At 50.1% G+C, this 17,159-nt stretch overlaps 1 protein-coding gene across 1 annotated transcript in view; it reads right to left on the bottom strand.

The window, feature by feature from the left end:
- PPL (periplakin) overlaps positions 1–17,159 on the bottom strand; it is a 56,585-nt gene that overhangs the window by 8,479 nt on the left and 30,947 nt on the right. The window contains exons 8-16 of the mRNA XM_006262870.4: positions 16,430–16,537; positions 15,435–15,530; positions 13,552–13,674; positions 11,206–11,352; positions 6,931–7,082; positions 5,956–6,053; positions 3,690–3,847; positions 1,496–1,674; positions 1,273–1,411 (exon numbers count right to left, since the gene is read on the bottom strand). Coding sequence (XP_006262932.1) covers positions 1,273–1,411; positions 1,496–1,674; positions 3,690–3,847; positions 5,956–6,053; positions 6,931–7,082; positions 11,206–11,352; positions 13,552–13,674; positions 15,435–15,530; positions 16,430–16,537 — 1,200 coding nt within the window. The remainder of the gene's footprint in view (positions 1–1,272; positions 1,412–1,495; positions 1,675–3,689; positions 3,848–5,955; positions 6,054–6,930; positions 7,083–11,205; positions 11,353–13,551; positions 13,675–15,434; positions 15,531–16,429; positions 16,538–17,159) is intronic.

The following is a 17,159-nucleotide window of genomic DNA, read 5'->3' on the forward strand; positions in this document are numbered from 1 at the left end:
GCGACCTTGTTAAAGGTTTGGGGTTTTTTTAACTTGTTTACCCAGAGCCATGATGTTTTGTTTAAGTGACTGCTTTACAAAACAGCACAGTTTATACTGGTGGACCAGGTGTGGTGGCTGTAAGGGATGACAAGGAGGCCACAGGGTGCCACAGGGTGCCAGAGAGACATGCTATTGATCCTATCAGGGCAGGGTGGGTGCCACTGGAGTACCTAAGGGCACTGGAGGCTTGGAGCCCTGCCAGGGCTAGGCACAGGACAGGCAGGCAGAAGCTAAGATAATTAAGGCCTGAGCCAAGCAAGATGATATAAAGGCAGCCTGAGGTAGAGAAGGCCAGGACTGGGGCCTGAGAAGGGCAATAGCAGGAGACCTGAAGCACAAGAAGGGTGAGACCAAGGGACAGAACTGAGCCTAGGAGCTGAGGTCCAGGACAGTGGGCCTTAGACTAGGGGACTTAGCTAGAGAAAGGGGGCTAAAGCCCAAACAAAGGCTTTGAGGCCTGAGGGCCAAACACTGTGTTGGGGCAAGCTGCCTGCTGAGGTTATAACTGCTAACTTCTGCTAGGCATTAGCATGGCTGTAGGTGTGATTAGAGGCCATGAACACAGCTCTTACAGCACCTGGTGTCCAAAGGCACCAATAGAGCCAGAAAGCCATGGCAGATGGCACAGAGAGCAGCCTGGCCATGGATTGGATTCCCTCTGGGCCCCGGGCAGCTTCCCAGTCTTCTTTTTAAAAAAAAATAAACAAACCAACAACAAGAAGGCATGGCAGGCGAGTAGGAGGGAAGGCCCTGAGGGACCAGAGGAAATGGGAGTCAAGCACCACAGAAGAGGGCACCAGTGTCATTTGATGCCACAGAAGGGATCCATCCCTATCCTTCACTGCACAGGTGTGTTCTCCCCAAGCTATTGTGTCATCCTGAGTTCAGTTTTAGTCCTTGAATCAAATGACATGTTCTCAGCCAACATTAGGTTTTTGGCTTGCCAAATTAAGAGCTTACCAAGATGACAGGGAGATGCTGGGTGCTTTGTGCTGGGGATCCCTGAACAGGACCACCACCTGTTAAAGTTGCCTGCTGTTTTGTTATGGCAGAAACTCTACAGTACACAAAAAGTCTACTGCTCTGCTTCAGCTTTGTTAGGCCCTCTCTCAACCTACTGCTTTTGGGCTGGTCCCTGCATTTGTGTGTGTGTGTGTGTGTGCATATGCATTCATATCAAGCACATTGCCAGGTAAGACAAGTGGCCCAATCACCCAAAAGAACACTTACTAATAGTTCTTCTGTCTTCCAATCTAGGGCCCTTGCATCCTCTGGTACAGTGTCATCTATAACCAGTTTATTTTCATAGGCAGACAGCAGGTCTCTGCCTTGCTGGAGGCTCTTCTCGAGGCAATTGGCCACATCAACCCTGTAAAGAAGGAGAATGTTACAAGATACCCATACTCCCAACCTCTTAAGAGGGTTAAGTTATGTGTTCCAAACCATGGCCTACTTTTTCTGGGCAGCGCTTAGCAGCTGGACCACACGGTCATACTTGTTGTTAGTTTCCTCGACCTTGTTCCTCACCAAAGTGGCACTGCCAGTGCTAGGAACTGATTCAATAAAGGTCTCACACTCCTGGATCTTCCTTGTTTTCTCAGGCTCAATTTGGCGGACTTCGTTAGTGATATTCTGCAATGAGAAGGAGACACTTGCAACCACAGGACTGAACAAGCCAGCAATTCTTGGCTTCCTTGAGCCGGAAAGTATGTTTGAGTGAGAGTATGTCCTGTGGTCCAAATGGGTGAGGAGACATCACTGTCACATAGACCACCACGCATTGGGACAAGGTACTGGTAACATCCTTCTGGGGAGGAGGGGCATTCAGGGACAAACTGGATTATGTTGTAACAGAGGCATTGCTTTTTGCTATAATGATACAATACGATGAAGTTGTTTGACCTGAATTCACTCTCCAAAAAGATATCCTCTTTACTTGCTACACATCCAGCATACTACTCTTCTCTCCTGACTCCAATGTAAGCTTGAGTTGCTTATGGACTATCCACTTGTGGTTCTGACCACAACAACTTGCTGGCTATTGGCATTTTGACACCATGGAGGGGATGGAATTTTCTGCCAAGATGATGGCTAGGGTCTCTGTTCCCAGTAAAAAGCAGTACTCCAAACCATTGGCAACACACAGGGGGTGAACGTGGGTGCATGTGCATCTCCTGAGCGTGGCAGTGCACCCCCTATGAGAAGGCGCTGCTGACACTGCTGGTGGCACCTGTGGGTGGTTGCTGACCACTGGTTGGCGCTTGCCACCCCCTTCCCCGCCCCCCTGCCTCCGAGCTCTGTAGCTGCCTGCGGGAGCTCCCTGCTTACCACCACCACGCCTCTACCACTGACCACCACCACTGCCTGCCGGAGCTTGCCATGCTCCCCCAGCCTCCAGGGGCATGCGGCGTTCATGCTGCAAACACTCACAAATAACCTTGCTTTGGGAAGCTGGGGCTAAGCTTTATGCGGGGAGCAGTTCCACTTAGCATTAGTGGCATTTTCCTGCCTTTTCATTTATTTCCCAATACGTGGGGACACAGGTGACTTTTATCAAGGTAAACACATCACTAAGCATAGGCAGCCAGGTCACAGATGAATAAATTAACATTAAAATGACTGCAAGAGCCTCCAGCCATTCTCCACCTCAGTGGTTCTCAAGCTTTTTTCTAGCATGACCCATTTGAAAATATCAGTGGCCAGTCCCGACCCAGTGCCCCTCACTCCCGACCCACTGCCCCCCCACCCCCAGGCCCCTTCATGTGTGGGGCACCGGGGGCCGGCCCAAAGCAGCCCCTCACAGGCTGGAGCTCTGCCAGCCTGCAAGGGAACAGCCGTGATTTCCTGTGTTTTTATCCTTTGCAGGAAAACCCATTTTTAAAGTTTGTTCACAGCCCTTTTGATATATTCTTGTGACCCACTTTTGGGTCACAACCCATGGGTTGAGAAATGCTTCTCTAGCTGGTTTTTGGGTGTTAATTCCCCATGGCCAGGAATTCCTTCATGGCATTTGCTACAGTAAATAGCATGTGAAGCCCCAGCTAGTGGGGCTCCTACAGAAGTAGCTGCAGTAGGTCCTTGGGACCCTCTGTGGTATTACAGATTTGACTGGATCATCTCAGCCTTGTGACGACAGACTGTTTACCTCAACTCCCCTTCCCCCATCTCACACTCCCTTCCTTTGTCTTCATACCTTCCACTTCACTATACTTTCTCCTCTTCCCCCTCGCCCCCTTTTTTTTTTCTTTTTAGCTTACTGTCTCCTAAGTCCTCTGCCCTCAAAAGCTGTTGTGGACCTAATCTGTTATGCAGTTCACTCTGCACAGACCATACTTTTGGTTAGTCATAGTTTGTCTAGATGGCCCATGGTGCAAGTGTGGTTGAGCCATACCAGTGCCTATAGCTGGAAGCACAAGGGAACGAGGCCAGTAGGATCCCATCCAGCTGTCTTTGATTATTCCTGCCCAAATAGTTGGTGAAGGCATGGGAGGGGGCAGACTTCATCACAAGCCCAGAGTGAAGTTTCAATTCAGGCTTCTGGAACAAGCCACCTTAGCCATTCTGCCCCCCACCCCTTCCCCCCACCCTCACTCATAAGAAGCATGTCTGATGTGTAAGCACTTGCCCTACCTTCTCTACCCCATTACCTTCAGCTCCTTTGAACGCTCAGCACTGTCCTGCACAGCACGACTTTGCTCTAGTGGGGGCCGTAGGTTTGCTGTTATTTCCTTCTCCTGTTTGTCGAGGTCACTGTTTATTTTCTCCAGCCCTGCTAGCAGCTGGCGCCCATGTATGGATGCAGCATCTGGATAACAAGAGGGTATTGGGTTAGCTGGTGTGGGCAGTAGAGGTTGAGCTAGGCCCAAACACTAAGAGAAGGCTATATATACCATGTAGAGTATTAATGGTATAACCCCCCGCCCACCCCTTTCCTCTTCAGTTCCACCAGGTGCTGCTCTCCAACCCAGCACTCTGCAAAGGTTTTGTCACAAGGATATGGATCTAAGGTCCTGCTTTCAGCTACCTGACATCCAGCTTCCTGAATGGGACAGTTTGGAATCTGTACTACAGAGTGATGGTTTCAGTTTGCTTCTTGACACTGTTTCATGGTCTTTCCTCTACAGCTTTACAGCACATTGCAAGCCAACTGCAGAGACTACCTCACCATATACACCATGCTGGGGACTTGGGTACTGTCCCAAGTCACGGACCCCACTATGATCTGGGGGGGTTCATTGGGTATCATGCCTGTTTTCTTGAATTTGTTTTTGCTGATACAGTATGTGTAATCTCTACAGGTAGGTAGCATCAAGCTGTATTTAGCCTTATCATTCTTATGTTTGCACGCACTGTAGTATTCGATATAAGATGCATGTCTCATGTTATACTAAGGCTACAACTGCACAATATGATAATGGCGTTCAGGTGAGAAATAATGAGTTTCTTTGGCACCTGGAAGAGACTCATGAACCTTGTCCTTCCAGACAATGATGAATTTACATTTTAAAAGGACAGTCCCAACATGAATATTATCTGTGAACTGGAAGTACATTTCTCAGAGTGGGGAAGTGAAGTGGAGACAGCATCTTTAAGATATTGGATAAGTAATCTTTGTGTCTGAAAGGGTGCAAATATTCTCCTTGTCTTAATTAGATCAGGAAAGATGTCTGCTCTGGTTAACACATGCATAACCTGAGAATTGAGGGGGGGGAGTTACATGCATAGTATGGGCTCTTTGAGAATCCAATGGGTGAGTTATGTAAGTAGCCAGATAAGAAATAATACTTAAGCCTTGCCTTGAGAACAAAGTTAGTCTTCAGTTTTCCTGGGCCGAGGGAAACACTGGAGTCCCTCAGCTAGCAGGCTGAGTAAAGCAACCTGCCAGGAAAAATTACAAGAGGCTCTGATGGAAAGGTCAGAGGCAGAGGCTGCTTTGACCCACTGAGCTGAATAGGAATTGCATCCTTGGATTTAAGGTGCAGGGTAAAAAAAGGTTATTGTTCTGATATTTCCTTCTGTTTGTTTGTTCTCATAACTCTGTATCTCAGTGTATGGTTACTGATTTCTTCTTTTATGCTGCTGCTTGTTTTTTTTATTAAAATCCTTTTGTTATTCTTTTTACCCACGTCTTGTCAGTGTTAACTGTGATCTTAGAGCAGCACCTGAACATACAAGCAGGCCTCTTTTCCAAAAGGATTTTGAGGGAAAATCTATCTTTCCTGAACACATGCCTGAACAAGGGTATGATTCTTCTAGCTGGCAAAATCCCCTCTGTTAGGAGTTGGCAAGACCTACATTAGACAGGTATAGCCTGAGACTCCGTAGGTCAAGGAGGAAACCTTCGGAGCACTGTGGTCTATTTTCAGTGTTCAAGCAGCAGACAGCAAGGATGGGTTTTGGAGCAGGACATCTATGAAGGCATAAAGCACCTGGGAGTGTCTCTCCAAAGACATACCTGGTCACATCCAGGGCTAGGATTGTCACACCTACCATACAAATGAGCCACAGAAAAACTAAGGCACCCTCTACAACAATTCAACCTCTGTAATTCTCTTGAGAGAAGAATATAGGCTTATGGTTTCGTGGTGGCTGCAGCTGCTTTGCTCTGTTTGTGTAAGGAAAACAGGAATGAATACTGGAAGCTCTTCATTAAGCAGTAGCCTTGACTGAGAGTCTAAGGAAGCAGCTGGTTGCAATAGGACAGTTTGGTCTGCAAGAGGAAGGGAAAGAAACGTGCACTTCTGCCCAAGAACATACAAGCACTCCATCATCCAAGTGACAGAAGCCAGGGGGTCTTGGCACAGCCTATTGCCACCAGTTTGCGCTGAGCTATAGTTCTCTCTCTCTTGTGGTGCTCCTGATCACAAGCCTCTGCAAAGCCTTTGTCCAAAAGCTACTGGTATTTGGACCTACCTCCAATACTGTCTGCCTTCAGTCCCTCATAGCGTTGCTGCAGAGCATTCTTGCTGTTGGTAGTCTTCTGTTTCACATTCTCATACTGACCAGCAATGCTACAAGGAGAACATGCACATGCTGAGGTTAATACCTGTTCCTTGACCTGTTATAAGCATCTCTGCCTGTGACTGGGAGAACTGGCACCTATGTGTTGACTAAGCTGTTGTCTCTACTGCATAGGGGGGGCATTTCATCACAACCAAGGTCTTCATCCTAGCAACAACAGACATCTCTCAGGGACAAGGCTCTGCATGGTGTTTGCATGCCCCACCCCTGAATGAAGCCATTACTCAGCTGCGCTCTGTTTTCAAGGGAGGCCAGTATGATTTCCAGTCTTTGGAATCTTGCCTCCATGGACAGAGCCTTGCTGATGCCCCCTAAAAAGACCTTCTTAACTGTCAGCCAAGACTGGCAGTCAGAAGGTGGAGACTTTGCTGATTTGGGGAGAACATGATACAGTCCCACAGAGCTCTACAGCATCTAAACAGCCCCAGCATCTGCCCAGTAATTGCCTGCATTTATAAACACCACTGAGCTCTTGTTGGAGCCCTTTCTGGGTTCAGGTCACAAAGAGCTTAGCATGAAAGGCCAATGTAATTTCTGTTTTCCAGAAGAGGGCCAAGCATATTTAATTGCTTCCTGCTGCATTGGTTGGGAAGGAAAGGCCCCAGGGTCCTGGAAGAACCAGTGCTAAGGAAGATAAAATGCTGCTGCCTCTGGTCTTCCAAAGCTGGACTCTGTACTCAGATTAAGCCCTGCTGAAGCACCTTCCACCCATGCTGGAGGCCTGAGGGTGTTACAACATTTTGGTTCAGAAAGTTGCCAGAGCATGGCTGTAGCCCATGCTGTAGGGTCAGCTAGAAGGAAATGGTCCATTTACAGCAGGGACAGCTTTCTAGGGCTAACATGCAAAGGCAAATTGGCAGTGCATACTTGTCAGTGAGTGCTAAGGAGTCAGGGTCTGGCGGGGGGATCATAAAGCAGATCCCAGGGGCACTGATGCTGTTTCCTGAGCTATCTGCCACGTCCCAGGTGTCCCCATTGTTCTTATTCAGGGTGTAGCGGACTCCTCGGGTGATCTGGCCCTAGGACAAAAATCAAATCACAATAGCAGGTCAGTGAAAGGCAAACCCCACTATGATTTAGCATTTAGATGCAGGAGCTCAGTTCTACAGCCCTTGCTAACACCCAGCCACAGAGCTATTCTCATGGACACAATCATTCTTAAGAGGTTTTTGGTAAGGGTCCTTAGGGAAAACACAACTGGTGATGCCCTGGAGGGTGGAAGGGATGGGGGTTTGCTCTTCATCCTACAAGTCTGATTGCCAGGAGCAAGCAGTTTACATGTGAATGTGCAACAGTGGCAATGCATAGGGAGGGCACGTGCACCCCCTGACTGGCTGTACTCGCCGCTTAGGTGATGGGTAGGGTGGGCAGCTGCTCCCAGAAGCGGCTGTCATAATTGGCCGTCATGGAGGTCTCCCCGGGCAGTGAGATCGGCCGTGGCCCCCCTCCCTGGTCAGCAGGACTGGTCGCAGGAGGGGCACATGCCCCCCTCCCCCTCCGACTAAGGCGGCACCAGTTGCCCATGATGTGCAAACCTGTGCTGTGTGAGGAAGCCCAGAGGAAGGTCTCATAGTAACAGCCGCAACATTATCAGTGCAGTGTCCAGGGCTTTTCTGCACACAGGGGTGGGATTAGCTACATTTAGAGGTGCAGATACGTAGGTCTGATATTGGATTGGTACCAATATACAGAAACCTGTCTGTATCAGATAAATGCCCATGCTCAGCACAGCACTCAAGCAGTGAGGAGCACAGCTGGCAGCATGGAGAGCTGCCTCCAGCTAGTAAGTCTGGTGTGGTAGAAGGGGAGGGAAGAGGCGTGGGGGGGGGCAGATCAATGCCCCCCATGGTGAGAGAGGGGGAAGGGGCAGGCAGCTCCCACTGCTGCTTGCACCCTGGGAGGGTACGAGGTGGGGGGGTCCCCTGGATCTCGGTGGGGCAGGGCAGGGCAAGCTGCAGCTGGGGCTTTTCTCATTGGGGCTGGGCTTGGAGTGGGCACCGGCAGCACTAGAAGGATCCTGCATCCACCCCAAATGTTGCTGCCGCTCCACTCCCAGCATCACTGCTACCAGCCATCCAGTGCAGCCCCAGTTCTTCCTGGAGCATGGGTGGAGGTGTAGCATTGATCCCAGGCTGCACCGGGTGGCTGGCAGCAGTGGCACTGGAAACAGAGTGATGCAGCATCCTCCTAGAGCCGCCGGCACCCGCTCTGAGCCCAGCCCACACCAAGAAGAGCCCTGCGCAGCTCCAGCTGCAGCCCACCCTGCCCCATGCAGATCTGGGGGGCATACGCCTCCCGTGCTCTCCCAGTGTGTAAGTAGCAGTGGGAGCCTGGCTCCAGGCCCTGCCCCCTCCCTCACTGCAGGGGGTGTTGATCTGCCCACACCCCTTCCACCACACCAGATTTACCAACCAGAGGCAGCTGTATCAGAAATGGAATTGGTATTGGCCGATATGCCTCCTTAGATATCGCCTATCGGTACTGGCCCAAAAAATCTCTATTGGTGCACCCCTAGCTGCATTCACCATTGTAAACAACTTCAAGCACTACTCTGTACAGTTGGGGCCACTCCTTCCTTCTTCCATCCTGAAGGAACTGCACAGGGACTGAGATGTTAATCCCAAACTGACATGGGCTGGGCAGAGCCTGAGTCATTACTACGCAAACTCTCTCTGCATAAAGCCTCTTGTGGATACCACTCCCTCAAGCCTCTTAGTCCAAATCCTCTCCTGCTTCCACAGTTGTTCACACCAGTGTATTTCCTATTGGGACAGGTATGAGGAAGCACAAGGCAAATAAGATCCTTTTGCTGGGCTGGACAGAGCTAGCAGGTAGAATCCCTGCATTTTTTATTTGGGCTGGACTTTCCCTCCTAGGCTGCAGGTAGTTGGCTACCAGCAGGAATCATACTTCCTCTACTCTCTTCCTGAGAATTACCTCTCTCAGATGTGTAGTATCACTCAACCATGACACATACAAAGGATCATAGTTGAATTTCCATTAGCAATGTAATAAGACCAGACAAAGGGAGCTCTGGAGTAGCCTCCTGGGGATAGTGAATTGCTTGTGGTTTGCATTTAGCAGATCTAAGAAGTGCCTAGAAGCTTCTAACATTTTGACAAAGATGGCAGGAGCCAGGGGCACTAGGACTCAGGGGGAGCTGGCAGCAGGAGGTAGCAGCCCAGTCCTGTCCCACCCCCAGCCATTTCCCTGCCACCCTGCCCACCCTGCTCCAGCACCACGTGGCTCCCAGCTGCATGGCCGGACCATGGGAGCACGGGCCCAAACCGGTACCCCGTGTGTGTGTGTGTTCGTAGGGACTCTGTGTGTGTGTGTGCGTGTTTGTAGGGTGAGTCCCACATGCACACCCCGCCATACACGTGCACCCACACCTCCCCCTCATGCTGCTGTACACGCAGACCCTCACACCCACTCACACACCCCAGCCACCCTCCCCCCACACACATTCCCCCACAAACCCGACCCACCCATACCTCACATAGACACACATACACCCACATCTCCCACACCCACACAGACACACCCTACACACCCACAGCCCCCTGAAACCTATACCCACCCCCCCCCACAACATACAAGAGTAAAACTTCATTTTAAGCTATTATATACAATCACCTCTATGCACACACGCAAACACATGTAAATCAGGAAAAAATATTTTTTTAAATCAAATTAATGTTTTAGATGTCTGCTTTTTAGAATATAATTTGGTATTTTCCTGGTTCTGAAATGGCAAACCCCTTTGCTGAAAGGAGTACTTCCAGGGGCAAAGGTCAGGGGCTAGGGGGTGGGACTTCCAGTCACTAGATGGTGACTGAGGGTGGGGCACCTGTCAGGGGGGGCTACCCATGCCACCCTCGACAGCTTGCCAAAACTCAGTCAGCAGCCCTTTGCCCAAAATAATTGCCCACCCCTGACCTAGCTCCTGCAGCAGTGAGGCTGCTACAGCAGCAGTCATAAGCTGCCTTGGCAACCAGCCTTCAGGCCCTAACAAGAAACCCCTGCTCAGCTGGAGCATCACCTGACCAGAAGAGGCAGGGCTTAGCCAGCATATAAGCCTACTGCCTGAGCTAGAGTAAAAAGTTCCTGGCTGCAGACTGCATGAAGGGAAGGGGCTCTGTTGCCCCCAGGAATCCTCGAAGGTTGCAAGTAAGACAGTGCAGGCTTGCTATCAAGGAACTATAACTCAGGTCAAAGGGCAGTATGGGTGCTGTGACAGTAAGCTACTGTTAATGCTTGGGACCTAGTGTAGGTTTAGCTTTTGTTATAGCCAGTGTGCTTATTTCCTCGTTACACCACTATGACCTGGCTTGGGTTTGCAATTATTAGGGGTGAAAGGAGGTCCCAGCAGTGTCCAGAGCAGGCCAGAGATTGGGCCAGGGGGCCCAGACAGAGCTGAAGCAGGCTCAGCACCTAGAGCAGGGTGGAGACAGTGCATAGGGGCCCAGGGCTGAAGTAAGTGAGGTCCAGAAGCCAGGTCCAGCACAGTGGGCCTGGACTAGAAGGCTGGGCTAGAAAAAAGGGGCAGAGACCAAAAAGATTAAGACCCTGACAAGGGAGAGCGTACTGTAACACCAGTGAGGCGTGGGATGGCTGTAGGGGAGGTCAAAGGCTGTGAATACCCCTAAAGGCTACAGGTGCCCTGGGAAGCATGGACAAGCTGACGGGGCCCACTTAGTATGTAGTCAGCGTTGAAATGGCGGAGTCTGGGAGGGACCCGCTAACTGTCAAGAAAATGAGTGGCTCACTCTACAACCCATTAGGCAGTCTTCCTTGCAATCAATTAAATGCATCAAGGTGTGGCAGGTAAGTCAGCAGGGAAGGGCACCCTAGAGCTGAAGTAGGGCAAGAATTGCATGGTCACCAAGGGGCATCATGGCTGCCTCTGGAGCCCAAACTTGCTATACCCTGTGAGTCAGCCCCCAAAACCTCCCTGCATTTCATTCTGAGGCCTTTGTCTTGTCCAGGTGAAGTCGGGCATCTATACAGCCAAACACACTTTTAATGCTAGGTTCCTAACTGTTCCCTGGCACCTGGCAAAGTAAGGTTTCAGTCAGCCATTTCCTGCAATGCCCACAGGTGGGCCCCAGGAAGCTCTTGTTGGAGGGAAGGGGTGTGTACCTGATCGCCATCATAGTCGCAGAGAGCCTCCACTGCGGTGGGCTGGAGCGGAGTCTCCCGACGGAACCTCAGAGGAAGGACCTGCTGGCTGCGCTTCTGCAGGGATGTCACCACTGTATCGTACTTGTCCAAGGCCTTTTCCTGGTCCTAGCAGAAGGGGACATTCAGCTGTGACCATGAGGGAGTTTGAAAATGTGCCACAGACTGTAAGCACCAGGGGGTCTGAGCCCTACTGCGCACAGATGGAGACCTTACCCCCAGCATTAATGACCATGGACCCTGGTGCTAGGGCACAACTAAAGGCCTCCTGTGCTCCTGTCTGGCTGAGTGGATTGTAAAGCATAGGTGCCCTCTAACTGACTGTGGGCCTCTTACAGTTGAACTCCTGGTGTGTGAATGTTAATAGTGTAACGCTTCAAGAGCTGCTTACGCCCGTTGGCTGTGATTCCTTCTACTGGCTGAATCTGAGGTGCTGGTTGAGTGCCAGTATCTTGCTGGCATTTCACATTCCACAGCAAGAGGAGTCATAGCCGCCTTTGGGCATTAAATTATCACGTCTAATAGGAATCATCTGTTCTATTCTCCCATTTAGCAAATCAGGCCACTGTGCCATCCTAAGGTAGAGATGGGACCTGGCAGCAGCAGCAGAGAGGGACTCCTGAGAAGCCAGGCAAGGTTTGAATCTCTTCACTTTCATAAAGCCTTAGAGAAGCAGTGCTGGAAGGGACCTCTGGAGGTTATGTAGTCCAACCCTTACCTGGACTACATGAGGCAGGATCAGCCCTATCCAGACCATCCCAAGCAAATCCTTGTCTAACCTATTACTTAAACTACACATGCAACCCTGTTGCACACCCAAAGCCTAGTGCCCTGACTTGCTACAGGTAACACAGAGGGATCACAATGCCCAATGTCCTGCTGGTGTGAGTGTTGTTAAAATTTCTTTTAGAGATTCAAGGAAGAGGGCCACATCCCTTGCTACAGAGGAAGACAAATTTCTGCAGTCCATACTAATTTGACTATGGGATAAAACTCCTTCCTAATCCCAAATGGGGTGATTTAGTCTGACCCCAAGCAGAGAGGCAGGACCCTTTACCCAGGAACCTCTGGATTTTAGTGCCAGCAGGAGCACTAGCACACCCCAGGCAAAATCCCCAGTCTTGGCTGTAGCCAACACCCAGTGCTTCTGTGGAAGGCAAAAAAAAAAAAAAAAAGATCTTGCCACATGTAGCAACAAGAAGGGGAGAAAATTCCTTCCTGGCCTCATGTGTGGCATAGCTACTTCTAGATCATCCCTGGTCAATGCTTATCCAGCCTCTTCTTGAACCCCTCTAATGATGGAGTTCCACCACTTCTAGGCAGTCTGTTCCACTGCCTCATTGTTCTAATGGTGTCAAAGTTTTCCCTGATCTCCAGTTTGAACTTGCTTTGCTACAACTTCAAACCACTGGTCCATATCCTGCTCTGTGCACTTAGAAATCTCTGAGAGAGAGAAAAGGTGTTTATGGCAGCCCTTCAGATACACTGCTGTCATGACTGCTATCCTCTTAAGCACCTTTTCCTTCAGCCTCTCCTCATATGGCTTGCCTTCCTTTGTGAAATTACTTTACATCCAGTTCTAACAATATATTGAGGAAGTATGTACTAAGTGAGCCTGTGGGTCTGATGGCTGGGGGCTGGGTCCAGTCCAGATACTGCCAGAACCAAGCACACACAGGTCCTTGACCAATGATCAGGATGAGAAAATCGTCTGCCTGGGTCCCAGTCTCCCCAGCCAGGGCCCTGCCCTTGCACTTAGCAACAAGCCCCAACTAGTAGGGCTAGCAAATCAAGGTGTGCATCTGCCTGATCCAGGGAGGGGGTTAGTTGTAGAGGAGGTGTAGGCTTGGGGGTCTGTGGAAAGAGGCAGGTCATTGTGTGCCTGCCTTAGGGTGGAGCATATCTGATATTGGCTATGCTGATTGTGTGGTGCTGTGCACTGGGACCAGCTCATCTGGTCTGCCTTGCCCTTCCCTGAGTGGGTGGCTGCATAGATTCTTGTGACAGCCATTCAAATCATGCTCCTAGCTTTAACAAGTACCAGCCTGATGGAAGAAACAAAATAATCCAGCCCTGAATGATGTAAAATCTGGCCACCACAGAGCAATCAACAGGTGAATGCCTGTGGACAGAGGAAGCCAGTGGAGTCTACACCCCTCTGCCTGCAATGCTCAAAGAGCAGACAGCGTACTAATCTGCCAGCAGCTTTCTGGGCAGTACCAGCTCTGATGCCATCAATGTTTCTGCCCTTATCAACATGTGTGCTATGCTCCCAACCATCCCCCGCTTCTTGCACTGGTTACTTACATCCAGCTCTCGAAGAAGAGACTCAATCTGGTATCTGTCCTTAAAGTCAGGGCTGTATTTCTGGTCCAGGTCTGTATCCACCTTCCTCAGCAGCTCCTGGGCATCCTTGGCATCCTTTTGGAACTGCAGAAAGGCCAAGCAAACTTCTGTTCCAAAGAGAGCCACAGCTCCAACCCCTTTGGCCCAGAATGGGCTGCCAGAACTTGCTGGTGCTATACCCCCTTGCTGGTTGCTGAGCATACCAGAACAGAGAAGCTGCAGCAAACTACGCTAAGCCTTCACTGAAGTCCAGTGAGCCCAGGTATGCAGGAGGGGGCTGTGTGTAGAACAGTTCCTTTGCACCCCTAGTCAGCACTCTGCTGTCCTTGGGAAGCATGAAAATCTGGCCCTATATCTCCTTAGTCTTCCCAGTGTTGAACTTGGGTCCTTCGTGACCTAACGGAGCGGTTTTCAAGAACGAATCTCACGTGTCCTTAATAAACAGAAGGTGAGACGGCTTGGACACCATCTGGCTATTTCCTTGTTCCCTGCCTTCCTTGGTTCTAGACACCAAGTATCATCTCTGGATTGTGAGCTCATCTTTCCATTTTTTACAGTGACAACAGTATATAAAACAGAGATTCTGCTCTGTGTCTGTCGTCCTGACATGCTCCTGCTAGCTGTGGGGAGGAGTTGGGGCAGCTGGTGATCACAGGCACCCAAGAAAGGAGCTGCCTGGGCTGGGCACTACTGTTTTGCCTCTGCAGAGAGTATGAAAATGCTCCAAGTGGCTTGTTAGAGAACCACCTTGCCCAACTTATTTCTCTTCAAAGCCTCTCTTGCCATCCAATGCAGTTTTCTGCCTGCAGAGGTGAGTTGGATAGGCACGTTTTCTCTTGGTGTCCTCCCACATAATGCTCCCCGAAAGGAAACACGTGAAACACCTCCAGCGTGTACCAAGGTCAGTCCATGAGGTATGGGCACACCTAATCTCCTACTCTCCCTTATGCAGACCCCTGCTGAGAGATTTCATGCATCTCCACAAAAACTACAACAAGACTACCCATCTGCTCTCCTGCACCTCTCTAGGTAGCAGCAGACCATGCTGAGGTTCCTTCAGCGCTGGCTTGCCCCAGCGTGTGGACAAAGGGTTGGCCTGACAATTGAGAAGCAGAACAGCCTAGGACTGGCTCCCTCAATAGAGGAACACCCTTGGTTCTGGATTGTAAAGGGGATCAGATTATTCCTTCATTCAGACAAAGAAGGAAATTAGGAAAGGGAGGTAACGCTGGAGGACTTCACAACACACACACTGTGGCCCCAGGGTGTCCTGTTAAAACAATAACGTGACCCACAGAAGTAACACCTTTCTCAGAGCCCCTTGCTTGCTAGTGCATTTATCTTTGTCACATGTTAACCCTGTGGAGGAAGGGGTGCATGCTCCAGAGGATGCACATGGGGAGCGGAGGTACGCGGTGACTAAATGACTTCCCAAGGTTAAATGGGAAGTGCATTGCAGCCAAGAAGAAAACCCAGATGGCCTGTGGTCTAGGCCAGGGCCTTAACCCACAAACCAGTCTTCTTCTTTGAGTGAATTTGCTGTCTTTGAAGGCTTCATGTTGAGACTGGATGCCTTTCTGGTAAACCCATTTTAGTTAAGCAAGTTATTGGGCTTGACATTGAAGCAACAAGGTTAAATTTTCTGGCCTGCCTTATACTCAATGGTTCCTTCTGGCCATAAAAATCTGCAAGCCTATGGGTCTAGCATGCTATCATCTAACCTCATCAGAGAAGAGATACCAGAGCATGTGGTGCTGCCCCCAGTATTAAAGGATAACTTGGAACCTGCTCCCCCGGGGCTGCATTGAGAAGCAGGTGCCCTGCTAGCCCCTGGGGCCTGGTACCTGGTGGTAATCCTCCATGAATTTCAGATGGCTCTCCTCACAGATCAGCAAATTGAGATACTCCTTCCAGTCAGCATGGACTGCCTCGATGTGAGCCTGCAACACAACAGCAACATCATAACTAGGGGTTAGGAGCAGTGCTGATGGCATTGAGATATACAGTAGCTTTTTATCAGCTCTGGAGAAGAACAGGAGTGAAATGTTTACTCTGTCAAGAATGGGGGCTAACCCTTTGCATAGCAGTACTAGTGACAGAGTAACAGTGGCAACGCACTATCCCACTCTTATTGGTCTGGAAGCAATTGCCCAGATTGTTGCTGGGCCAAATTTGTTCCTTATGTAACTCCATGAAAGGCCAAACAGTTATACCACAATAGACCCTGATCCAATATGCTTCCTTCCCAGGGAAGCACCAGCTTCCATGTCCCAGGAGGGGTATCTGAGGAGATTGCCATAACTCCCTGCGCTGCACCAAAGCTGCTCAGTAGAGTTCAAACAGGGATGCATTTCTGGGGATAAAGTTTGTGAAAATATGGCCCATTTTCAATCAAGTGTTGAATTTTCCCAGCTGGCTCTACCTTTTGTGGGGACAAACAATAGAGACCACAGGGATGGGGTGCAGAGCTATGCTAAAGAGGTGTCTGTTTCTCTATACTCAAGAGGCAAATCCAGGAGTGATGTGGGAGCTGCAGCTGCACTCTGCTTTGGCTGTGTAGCACGTGTGCAGTGAGCATCAGAGCTCACCAAACTCGGTGCAGCTCCTGGCTGGCCCTATATCCCCCAGCTGGAGCTGCAGCTTCAGCATAGGTCTGGAGCCCAGGGGCATCCCACTGCCCCTCTGCTCACCGCCAATCTTGGATAAAGAGCAGGGGAGTTGCCTCCATGGAGAGATGCCTCACTGTACTGGGAGGCCGAATGAGCAGGAGTTACCCGCATGGCATGTGCTGTAGGGCATGTACAGATCGGAGGTCCCCTGCACTCCTTGAGCAACTCACATCAATAGCATTCTTCCCTGGGTGGTTCTGGACCAGCAGCTGTTCCCCATCTGCGTGCAGTTTGTTGATGGCCTCCTCTTTCTCTTCAAGCTTCCGGTGGATAAAGTTCTAGACAGAGTGGGACATTCACACTCAGAAGCAGTGCAGGGAAGAGGCCTGTTACTGAGAAACAGGATGGGACCCCTGCTTAGCCTCAAGTTGTACCATCTTAAAATGAAGGGGCCTGGTTCATCAGTCAGAGTCTCCTTCAATTCAAGTCAGGAAAGGCCCAACCCTCCTCAGCCACTTCTTTAGCTCTTACTTTCCTTTCCATGCAGCTGATTTTTAGTTTCTGGCCCTGACTCTCTCTGTACCACCACCCAGGGTACATGAGAGAAGAGTCAGGTTTCCTTTCACCCCCCTCCTGCTTTAGAGCATAGGTCCTTTGTACATGTAATGATAAACTGTTAGGGCATTTATACAGGTATTCTGGTAGCCAGGGGGAAGGTACTTTAATTAGAGCGGCTCCAAGAGAAGGTGCTCTAATTAAAGCGACCAGAGCCTCTCATGTATGTGTCCCCGCACTTAAAAATGGTGGTGGGGGCACTTTATTTAAAGTTTGTCATGCCCCCACCGCCATTTTTAAGCATGGGGGTGCCGATACATGAGACGCTGGAACGCGGCAATTACCATGTTCCAACAGACTCAATTAATCAATGAATTACAGTGTAGGAGCAGCCTTGCTGCTCAT

This window comes from Alligator mississippiensis, chromosome 13 (assembly GCF_030867095.1).
Source record: "Alligator mississippiensis isolate rAllMis1 chromosome 13, rAllMis1, whole genome shotgun sequence".
Lineage (NCBI taxonomy): Eukaryota > Metazoa > Chordata > Crocodylia > Alligatoridae > Alligator > Alligator mississippiensis.